Below are 11,894 nucleotides of genomic sequence, written 5' to 3' on the forward strand. Positions count from 1 at the left end.
TGGGGGGCACTGGGGCACCGGCACAAGGGAAAAGGGTGTGTGGGTCCACCCTGTTGGTGAGTCGAGCACCTCTTCCCGTTATTTCTTCCCGCTTTTCCCCACTTCCCTCCCATTCTCTCCTTTCCTCCCGCCAGTCTCCCTCCCGCTCGCCTCCCAGCCGTCTGCCATGCCACCGAAGAAGTACGTCGTCCCCCGTGCCACGGCGAGCACGACCGCCTCCGCCACCCAGCCGAAGCAGAGGAAGCCGAGGGCGCCGCCGTCCAAGCCACCGGGCATGACAAATGCCGATTGGAGGGTGGAAATGCAGTGCAGGGAGGCCGTCACCGCCGACCGGTGGAACAGGGCCCTCGCCAAGAAGGCCCGTGACAACACAGCACGCGCGGCTGCGGCTGCCGCTGCCGCTGCCGCTTCGGCGGACCAGGCCGAGGCCGAGGCGACTCGCGCGGGGATGATGAATCCACCCGGCAACCACGCGCAGTACGCGCCTTGGGGCCAGCAAGGCGTGAGGTCTCCGTCGCTGCAGCCATGGGGATCGTCTTCGCCGGGCTATGCCGACGGGGATGCGCACGGTGGGTTCAACCCAAACGTCACTTTCCCCCATGGACACCCGACCCAGCGCACACCCTCGCTCGCCTTCGCCGGCGTGCAGTACCCTCCATACAACTACTCGCCACTCGCGTACGTGCCCTCCCCGACGCCCCCTCTCCGCCATTGCGCGCTGCCCTTCTCGCACCTCAGCGACGCCAACGAGACCGAGGCCGACATGGATGACATCATCGCGGAAGGTTCGACCGCGGCCGCCGCGTCTCTCGGGTTCACCGCGGATGAGATGGTAGATCTCAGCCGCGGCATGGATGGCGAGCTCAGCTACGTCTACGGCGACGAGGAGCAGGAGGAGGAGGAGGAGGAGGACGAGGAGGAGGAGGAGGAGGAGGAGGAGAAGGAGGAGCTGGCGACGGCTCCGGCGAGGAGGCGCAAGAACAAGAAGCGGGCGGCCAGGTTAGGCGAGCCGCGCATCAAGTGGGCGTCCAAGGAGGAGGAATGCCTCGCCGAAGCATGGAAAATCGTCTGCCTCGACCTGACCACCGGCACGAACCAGAGCATCGAGACGTACTGCGAGCGCATCAAGGTCGAGTTCGACGAGCGCAAGCTCATCGACCCCTACTTCAACGGTGTCTACATGCAGCGCGGGGTGAAGGCGATGGCGTACCATTGGGGGCGTATCCAGGGGGCGTGGAAAAAATGGCATGGGGTCGTCGAGGAGGTCGCCGCTCGCCCGGAGAGCAGCGCCAACATTGAGGATCAGGTATGCCATGCCGGTCTCCCGCCTCTCTTCAGCTTGTGCGCCCGCCAACTATTTGTTCGTCCGCGCAGTTGCTGCGCATGTTCGGCCTGTATCGGCAGAGCAACAACGACGCCGAGTTCAAGTACCTTCACGTTTACAAGCGCATCGACAAGTGCGAGAAGTGGGTGGAAGTCCGGCGCCCCCTCGACAAGGCCAAAGAGATCTACAAGCCGGACGCGCCGACTTCGGGTGCGTCGGAAGGGCAGCCGGACGGCAACAAAGGTGCCAAGAAGGGGAAACACGCCGACGCGGCCACCGCTCGCGTGCAGGAGTCCATCCAGCACTGCCTCGCCGACGCACAGGTCCGGGCCGCCCTTTGTGAAGAGAAGACCGAGGCGCGGTGGTCGGCGTTGATGTCGAGCAGCGCCGTCAAGCTCGACCTGCTCCGGACCAATGTCGCCACGAAGAAGAGGAACACCGACCTGGCTTTTCTGCTGGGCGGGCGGACATGCTCCAGAGCACCGACGAGGCGGTCAAGGCGTGGTACTTGGCGGAGCGTGGCCTCATCATGAACCAGCTTCCCTCGACGACGCTGCCCACGCCCACGCCGACACCGCCCACACCCACGCACACGCCGCCGCCGCCAAGCCCGAGCGATGATGCCGCCGAGGCTGCCCGCAGCGCAGAAGCCACGCCGACGCCGCCAAGTACAGAGACCCCGTCAAGACCTCGCACGCCGACTCTGCCAACGCCGGAGGCCGACCTCGCTGCCTGATGCACGCTTCCGGCCTTTCTGTTTTTTTGTACGCCGAACTTTTCATCCGATCGCCGACCGACTGGCCGCTTGATCGCCAGATTGTGGCGTCTATTTTGTGCGCGGGAATAGACTATGTCTGAATTTGCCGTGGCTGGGGGGCGGCGATTGGGGGCGTGGCTGGGAGCTAGGTCGCCCCTAGGGGCCGATCTAGCACCGGTTCGCCCCCAGGCCGCTCTTTTTCGGCACCCTGAGGGGCTGAACGGCTGGAGATGCTCTCAGTACAACAAAAGATGCCCCAAGATAGTGTATTTGCATGTGAAATTTCTCTTCCTTTCACTAATCTTTCATGAATTGTTCAAATGACCAATGTTGTATTTGTTAAAACAATAGATTTTACTTTCTAAACCCAATGTAAAGTCACTACTTCTCATAAGATAAGCATATGAAATTGAATTGCAATGCTATGATACACAATAATGAAAAAGCAAACAAGATACTCATACACTATTTATACTCATACATTATTTATTATAGATACTCTCACCAACGGATACAACAACAATACGAAGGAACGATAGCACACATTGCAAATTATTTCATACAACAACTTTTCCTAAATCACGATATAACTAAGGATTGAGCTAGTAGATAATGATGATGATAAAGGTGGTGATACGATATCGAGACACCTCTCCCAAGCTTGGAACAATCCAAGGATGGTGCCCATACCCAAGCACTTAGGCTTATTTCCTTGGTGATGGAGCACACTTGTCATCTTTCTTCCAAGGCATAGACTCTCCATCAACAAAAGAAAAAGTAGTCTCCGGGATCCTAAAATTTGCTCACTCCCTTTTTTAGGCCTTCTGATGAGAATGTTTGTCCTCACTCGCTTTTTTTTAGAATTTTTATCCTCATTTTTGTCGTTGTCTAAATCGATTTTTAAAAGTATGTCACTCTTATCAAGTGTCTTTGTGAGTCATTGGATTACATTGTTGGTCATTAGAAAAGCAAACATAATTCATTAAATGTCTCAGCATTTTTACATGCTGTCTCCAATTACAACAAAAATAATTATAAAGACTTCTTGAATCCACCCGAGAAAAAAAACCTTATATGTGGGAGGTGGCGGCAATTCATTGTCCTGGTCCTCTCCTCACCTCACAGCTGGACCATCAGACATTCTTGGTACTCTATCGAAATGCTCCGCCTCTAATGCAGTCCTGCTTTGGCTCACATCCGTGGACATGCCAGTGTCGTATTGACTATAATTGTTCAAGTTAGTGTCGCTCCCGGCAGTGTAGAACCTTGCATTCATGTGGTTACGCGCATCCTCAAGCTCAAGGCACTCATGCAGCAAAGCCACGACGTCAGTCATTGTGGGTCGTTGCTCCGGCGCCTGTGCGGTGCATTTCAGGGCAGTATCCGCAACTCTCCATACGCTGTTTACGTCGTGGTCACCGTGCATGTGTATGTCCACTACGGCCTCAATATTGCCACGGGCAAGGCGTTGACGTGCCCACTGGATGATACTCGTCGGCTCAGGGTCATTTGGGATGGGTGGTTGCCCTGTGACTATTTCCAGTAGCACTACACCAAAACTAAACACGTCACTCTTGCTGGTCAGCTGAAACGTGGCGTAGTACCTGATAAGTATGAAATGCATTAGTGGATCTAGATTCAAGAATAGCCGTACAACATGGTTCTTGAGGGGCAACTTATATTCAAGCCACAAGAATTAACAGTAAAAAATTAATTCCCGCAGAAATCCGGGGTTTCTTCCTAGATTTCAGCCAGTCACCTGTAGGCCAAAATTCAAAATTTAGGAGCGGGTTATGAATTTAAAGATCCTAGGAGGAAAGGTAGAGCACAAATTTTGAGCATATATGTGTGTTATAATATTTTTTCTATTGATTAATAATACACATGATGTCCTCGAAGCATAATCACAAAGAATTTACAAAGCTGCACTTACTCGGGGTCAACATAGCCGGGTGTGCCAACCACCCTGGCCGTGGAAACATGGGTATCACTGTCGTTATTGAAAGCCTTGAGCAATCCGAAATCGGCGATTTTTGCCTCCAAATTTGTATTTAGCAAAATGTTGGACGTCTTCACGTCCCTGTGAATGAGGGGTGGATTGCACCCCTTGTGCAGATACTCAAGCCCTGCGGCCATCCATCCACATCACAAGCCATCAACCACACCAATTCGGAATTTCTTTCTTTATGAAATTACATGAATAAAACTTTGACATAAAGCTTACCTTGGGCAGATTCTAGGGCAATTAGAAGTCTCTGTCTCCAGGATAAAGTTCTAGTGTTGTTGTCTTTACCTGCGACGTAAAAATAATGAGGTAAATCACATTTACTACAAATTTTGCAGCTTTGCTACATGTTCTCACTTTTACAACTATCGTATTTATGTTACTGAAAGCATGAAATTTGAATGATTACAGTATACCTCTAAGATGTTCGTCCAGGGCTCCTTCAGACATGTACTCGTACACAAGAGCCATGTACTCTCTCTCCTTGCAGTAGCCAAACATTGACACAAGATTCTTATGATGAATTTTAGCCAAGCTCTGAGCCTGAACACGAAATGATACATGCATTACAAAACTGAATCTAGGAGCATGCATTAGTTACACCTTGACCAGATCTCATTAATTCTCACCTCTGCGAGGAATTCTTGTACGCCTTGGTTGGAAGATTCAGACCGCAGTTTGACAGCCACTTGGGTGCCATCCTCCAAGAAGCCATCATAGACTTTCCCAAATCCTCCTCGGCCCACCACTCGTTGGAAGCCATTCGTGATGACCTCTAATTCACTGTACGTAAATCGGCGACTTTCGAGTCGCAACGAGGTGTGTCCATAGTTGTCAATAGACTCGTTCTGTGGCCTGACACTATTTGTTGTTGTTCCTTGAGAGTTAAACACCGACAAACAAACTAGTGTTAGGTAACAGCTAAGATAGCATTCCCGAGTTCAGTGTTATGTGTTTCTCACCTTGCCTTCTCTTTCGCATGCAAAGGAGTAGTATAGACAGAAGCACAATTATCAGTACTACAAATATGGGAACAACTATATGGACAACAACCATAGATCTGGGCTTCTTTTTCGGAGGCTGACATGAGTTGCCATTACTGCAAAGGTTTGGATTATTACCATATCTGGCAAAATAAAAATGATGAGTAATGGTAATGTTGATCAAGTAAGATGTATTAGATACTTTTTGAAGAAAAATCTTTTTCATAAGGTCTGAGAAATCTCATTGGAAAATTCTTCTAGAGGTTACCAAGTACCAACCTAAGTGTTAGGGAGTCATCTTGAGTTCTCTTCAGCAGCCCGGAAGGAATTGATCCAGTGAGTTGATTGCCTGTCAAATCTCTGGAAGGAGATGAAGTAGATTTCAATGTCAAAATAAGTAATGTATGTGTTGAATAAATTTGGCCTTTTTTTGAACTACACCACAAATTACTTACAGAAGTGTGAGGGACGACAACTGCGAAAGGGTGTCGGGAATGGAGCCCATCAGATTGTTACCTGACAAATCCCTGCCAATTAGCAAAATCCCGAATAAGGAAGTCATTATTACTTCTAAAAAGATCATACAATGTGGAATAATTGGTTTAACATCTCCTACTTACAAGTATTGTAAACCTTTGAGACTTGCGAAAGAAGATGAGATGTTGCCACTCAGACCACTGGAAGATAAATTCCTGCATTGTGTCAGATATTTCCGGTTATTGGTACTAATTAATAATCCAATACTGGTTCCTGTAATGAAATTATAGTACTAGTTTTACCCAAAATTATACATCGAACTAAAATAACTCACAAGCCTGTGATAGTTGGTGGCCTAGAAACAGCATAGCCACAATGCAATCCGTTCCACGCAAAATTCTTGGGGGCGCACGGATCACCCATCCAGTTCTTTTTCATCTGGTACATGTCTCTGATGGTTGTCATGGCAGAAACTGTAACATATAGAAACCACTTAGGATCATGGACATATAATCCTATATACATATAAAACGGTTGAAATATGACTGCACCATGCATCCGGACATAACTGCTTACTTTCATGAGTGGTGGTGGCTAAGCCAGTGGTGGGGACGACCGAAAAGATCTCCAAAGCGTTGAGGATTGGCGGGAGCGTGGAGTTGGTTGTGGCCTCCAATGAGAAGATGTATTGTTGGGAGGCATAGTCGGGTTTTTCGTTATAGAGTACGGTCGTCTCGAGGTACTTCAGGCCGCGAGGTTTCGTGTCCCAGGGCTTGTCATTGAGCTTGACGTAGAATTGGCGGAGGGCGTTGCTGGGAAGGTGTTGCAGCTCTGCCATGTATAACATGAAAACATACCTACATACACATATATGTGATGAGTTGTACATCAGAACCTGTGTGGATCGGAGTCATGAGAAGATGAACCATGATACAAGTGTGCCAATGATTGTTGTGACGGTGATGATCTCGCAATCGCCGACATGCCATGACTCTAGTGTGCCAATGATTCTAGTGAACTAAATGCACCCGTTCGAAATAAACACGGAGAAGAAAAATGAGAGGAAGGAGAGGAGTTTGGCTTCCACGGCTATATATAGGTGAGATCTCTGATTTTGATTAGGGCTTGTACCAAAAGAGGGAGAAGAGTACTACGCACCCGGGCATTGAATCTTTGGCGCTGGTTACGTCCCAGAAGAAAATGATGGGCGTGGAGGAGTTGATGGACGTGACTCCGGTCTGTGTCACGGTCGACGGCACCTCAAAAAAGTCAATGACACTGTTCTGCACCTCCTTAGTGGTTGAGATCGCCATCCAGGATGGCACGTTCAATGAGATCCATATACGGTCGTGTGGATCGTCTGGGTACCTGATGAATCACTCAGCATCAATCAAACATGTAAACTTATATTATATCTCTAGTTATAGTTATCTATGAATTCCTCTCGCGATGCTTGCGTGATTACCTAAGGTTCGCGCTTGCGCCGACATTGGCCCTGGTGGCAAGAACCAGCGCCTGAGACATATCTGATTGTGGGTAGAGCTTGTTCTTGAGAGGCCTCAGCTCGAGGCTGGAGATGAACGGCGTCCCAGAGCCAGTGTTGACGAGGCACACTTGAACGGAGTCACCAGAGATGACGGTGATGATCTCGGCGATTACAGGCATGTCACCGTCTGTGATGTTCACGGTCTGCCAATAGTTGACGCCTATGTGGATGTCGAAGATGGGCCACCTGTTGAGGCGCCCGTCGTAGTTGCCGTGCTTGAATAGCGCCCGGATGAGATACTTGAGCCCCGGCACGAGGGAGCGGAGTGTGTAGCAGTTTCGCAGGCCATCGGGGAAGCTGCGCACGCTGCGCCAGATCTTGCCCGTCGTCGGTGTGACATACTCGGCCGAGATGTTGTGGTTGGTGCCGGTGTTAGTGAAGCCGGCGTCTGTGGCGTAGGAGAGCTTGGTGGTGCTGTCTATGTAGCCCGTTTTCCCCGGAAGACCGCAGTCTATGCTTATGAAACCTGCATATGAGCATAGTAGTTGCAGAGACTGATCGATGAAACAATATTTGTGCAGCAACCGTATACGATGCGCTCACCTAAGCTATCGGCCTGCCCATGGACTTGAAGAACCGCGCTGCCGGCGACACCGAGAAGAAACAAGAACAGCCACCGTGCCGTCATGTCTCTTGATCTCGGCGGTGGTGCCTCCATTACACTCGATCTTGCACAATATTTGTATGCACGTCTAAGTCTAACAGCAATTTTCGCTATATACATACTCGGTTAGAGTTAGGGAAGGTGATCACATGGGACGGAGCGCGGTGGGTTGACTTGCATATCACGCGAGTCAGTCAACCGCCTCGCTGGGCTCATGGCCAGGGATGCCCCAAGATTCAGCTTAATTGAAATCGTGGACTTTTGACGGTTTCTTCCACGATTGTAGCGGCGGACAGCTTGTTTAACCTCTATGATTAATGGTTCGGCGAATTCCTGTGGACAAGCTCGTGCCACTCACAGATCGATACTGATTTCTCGTCATCGTGCACATGCATGCACGTTATTAGTCTCAGAGTGTTTAGTTAGAGCAAGCTGCATCCTGCATGGACTGTCTTGGAGCATGTCCTCGAGCAGCTCAAGTAAACTACTGCTCTACACATGCGGTACGGTGACTTTTTTTTTTTGATAAAAACAGCCCCTCTTTCTTTATTAGATAGTAACTACAGATACATCATCGACCAGTACAGGGAAAAATTCAGAGGGGGCTTCTTCAAGTCAGCTACTACATAATGGACCTCTAGCCATCCTTGCTAGCTCATGGGCTGCTCTTTTTTTCGTGGAAAAACTTCCAGTCTATTCATCTTCAATCATGGCATTACAATGAATACCAGAAATAAAAATTACATCCAGATTCTTAGACCACCTAGCTACGACTACAAGCACCGAAGCGAGCCGAAGGCGTGCCGCCGTCATCGCCCCTCCATCGCCGGAGCCGGGCACAACTTGTTGTAGTAGACAGTCGGGAAGTCGTCATGCTAAGGCCCCATAGGACCACCACCCCAGAACAGCAACCGCCGCCGATGAAAAATAATGTAGATCGGAAGGATCCAAACCGAAGACACACAAACGTAGAAGAACAACGACGAGATCCGAGCAAATCCACCAAAGATAGATCTGCCGCAGAGACATACCACCACACGCCCACCAACGATGCTAGACGCACCGCTGAAACGGGGGCTAGGAGGGGAGACCTTTATTCCATCTTCAGGGAGCCGCCGCTGTCTCACCTTCCTGAGTAGGACACAAACCCTAACAAGATTGAAAAAAACGACTAAAAACGGAGCCCTCCCACCGGCCCTTGCCAGGATCCACCACGCCTCCATGGCCCTAGGGCCACCGGAGACGAGGCGGACCTGCGCCGGCGCCGGCGAGAGGCAGGAACCCTAACTTTCTTTCTTGGAGGAGGAGGAGGCGGAGCCCTGGCTCATTGGCTGCTCTATTAGCATCTCTAAAAAAGTGTTGAAATAAAATATTGGGAAAATCACGAGCAATATGATAGCAGTCATCAAAAACTGTCGCTGCTACACCATGGGATCGTCCAACATTGTTCGTCACCTCTATTACCTCCATGTTATCCGAGTTTACGACCAGCTTATTCTTCATCACCTCTATTACCTCCATCCGGTACGGTGGCTTTGCACAGCTCCTGCTCCAATCCCTCCCTAATAATAAAGCATGGACTACTTCTGTTCGCCCGTTATTGAAATTGCCCTCAAAACACTACAACAGGAACCCCCCTTCTGCAACACATGGATGCGTTGTTGTATGTCCGTATATGTGTTGGAAAGGTCTACACCAACGGATTAATATGTGTTGCCGTAGGTGGCGTTGCAAGGGTCTACAACAACATATATACATCTATTGCTAAACAATGTCAAGAAGCGTTGCAGGATAGCAACATATGGAATTAGAGCCTAACAACACATCATATACGTTGTTGGTACATGCCCTGCACAAGAGGATCGCCATCCAGCCCAATATTGGTTGTTCCAGCCCATATTACCATCCAACAGCCCAATATAGGTTGATCCAGCCCAAATTTCTATGAGGCCGCCCAATATTGGTTGATCCAGCCCGAATTGCCATCCAGCCCAAATTTCTATGAGGCCATGACCACTTTTGCTGTTTGGAATTATTTTTCTGTACAGTTATTAGTTGGCCCGATTCCATGGAGGCTAATTTTTTAATTGACCAATTCAACTGTCCAACACAAGGTATTTTCACATCACATCACAATTAATTAGTCTATATAACATCGATGCCAAAGTTCCCAATCAGGATTCATAGTTCACATTCCCCATAAGCTAAAATAACACAAGCTACATCACCACCTGCTACAACATGTAGCTTCAATACACACTAAGAAACAGATTAACAAATGAGTGGTCTGACTCCAAACATAATTGTACGGCTCTCCTCTTCATTAAAGGCACATTTGCCGAAGGCTTTTTCTCCCGACTTCTTGTAGGTGGCTAGAGTTCCTCTGGTCCTTATTTGTCCATCCCAACTTTTTGAAAGATGACTTGCATATCATGCCATCACAAGAATAAGGCTAGAATTTGCAACAAAGACATAAACAGATCGGTAAGCATGAGTTACAAAAAAACATCTATCATTGCAACAAAATTCCACAGTTTAGTACTAACCTTGTTCTCCTGACTGTAGCTTATGTAAATATTACCTAAAATTCGACATTTTACAATACACTACTTTTCGTAATATCCATCATGACATTTTACCTATACTGATAAGAGAACCATATCCAAATGAAATGAAAAATAAATTTAGTGGCTCGAGATATCAAAACAAAACAAAAGAAGCCATTATCCTTCTGACACAAACCACCAAGATCATTACCATCAAAGATCTGCTTGTCAAATAGGATCCCAATTTGTGAACGATTCATTTTCTTCGAAAGGAAGCATCACTCTGCCTCAATAATCATAGCTTAGGCCCCTAAAGACCAACCAAGAGATTTATCAAGTTGTATATGGAAAGAGTATTGTCATCATAAGAGGTATTGTCTGTTTTTTTGTCTAAACTCTAGCACACACATATATAGTCAGGACAACAGATTCACTGTTGTTGCAAGTGGGCTGAAATTAAAGCTCAGTTAGATATATAAGATCATTGGTGATTGGATTTTATGATGAAGTCATCATCGGCATCTTCACTGTGCTTTTGCACTATGCTCCACATTCCGTGATTTATTATGTTATCTTTTTTTTTGAGGGTATTTATTATGTTATCTTATCATAAGATTTCTTTGTTGTCTATGGAGATAATAGCCCATGCTCCATTTACCTGCACTTGTATCAATTGTGTGTTTGTCATGTATAATGCAGTGTTATTACTATAGTAAACTAGGTAGTTTTGTAACCCGTCAGCTCTGAATAATGATACAAAGCTACTACTTAAAACTATTCTAAACTGGACTGGAATACATTTAGGAATCAATCAGACTAGGTGGGGATTCCCTCATGGCTAATACTACTAGCATAGTTGGGAGAATCGTACCTATTTTGACACATTACATCTACCATAAGAGAAATAAATCAAATATACTTGCGCCTTGTAGCTAGATACAATTTGACACATATAATCAATGAGACAGACTAGCTGGGGACTACAACAGAAACGTGGAGCATACTTACTAGAGCCTGGTCTGAACATAATTGGTGGGTATTTAAGGAGAACAGGTGGTGCACCTACAAATTTAGCCATCTCACTGGAGGGGGGCTGCTTGGACAGTAATTCGGGGAATAACCTGAGTGGTTTTTTCGGCCAAATTTAGAGGATCTTAGATCAAAATGGCATTATGATTTATGGATCTCCCACCTCCTATACCCTGCAAAGGATAACACAGCAGATTAGATAACATAACATGGTTGAAGTTGAAGAGAAATGTCACGCTGCACATGTTGGCAGCTAATCCTTGTTATCACGAACGGGACGTCACCAAGATTCGCATTAGAGACAACAACACTCTCCTTATTGAAACGGCAAAAACATTTGTCCACACCATATAACCCGCATTGATAGCAAGTTTTTGACAGCAGCAAGCCGGACCCGCTCCCGCGACCCGCTCCCGTCCCTGCAACCCTAGCCGCCGCCGCCTCCTCCTGCCCGCCGCCGGCGGGATCCGGCCGCCCTCGCCGGCGCGCGGCCCGGATCCGGCCCTCCCTCCCCCCGCCCTTCCTCCCCCCCCTCCTTCCGCCCTCGCGTCGCCTCCCCGGGAGGCGGCCGGGGCAGCCCCCACGCCGCGGCTCTCGGCCTCGCTCCGATCTTCCTCTCCCCT

At 48.4% G+C, this 11,894-nt stretch overlaps 1 protein-coding gene across 1 annotated transcript; it reads right to left on the reverse strand.

The window, feature by feature from the left end:
• Positions 1-3,065: 3,065 nt before the first annotated feature.
• On the reverse strand, positions 3,066-7,753 carry LOC119349333 (leucine-rich repeat receptor-like serine/threonine-protein kinase At2g14510). The gene is made up of 14 exons (XM_037617344.1): positions 7,636-7,753; positions 7,012-7,558; positions 6,705-6,914; positions 6,123-6,403; positions 5,881-6,019; positions 5,690-5,761; positions 5,525-5,596; positions 5,349-5,429; positions 5,049-5,212; positions 4,716-4,963; positions 4,503-4,629; positions 4,306-4,374; positions 4,015-4,207; positions 3,066-3,685 (listed from the first exon to the last, which is right to left on the reverse strand). The coding sequence occupies exons 1-14, from the start codon at positions 7,748-7,750 to the stop codon at positions 3,196-3,198; spliced, it is 2,808 nt and encodes a 935-aa protein (XP_037473241.1). The 5' UTR covers positions 7,751-7,753; the 3' UTR covers positions 3,066-3,195.
• Positions 7,754-11,894: the final 4,141 nt, after the last annotated feature.

The sequence above is a fragment of the Triticum dicoccoides genome, chromosome 1B, assembly GCF_002162155.2.
Source record: "Triticum dicoccoides isolate Atlit2015 ecotype Zavitan chromosome 1B, WEW_v2.0, whole genome shotgun sequence".
In the NCBI taxonomy this organism is placed as follows: Eukaryota; Viridiplantae; Streptophyta; class Magnoliopsida; order Poales; family Poaceae; genus Triticum; species Triticum dicoccoides.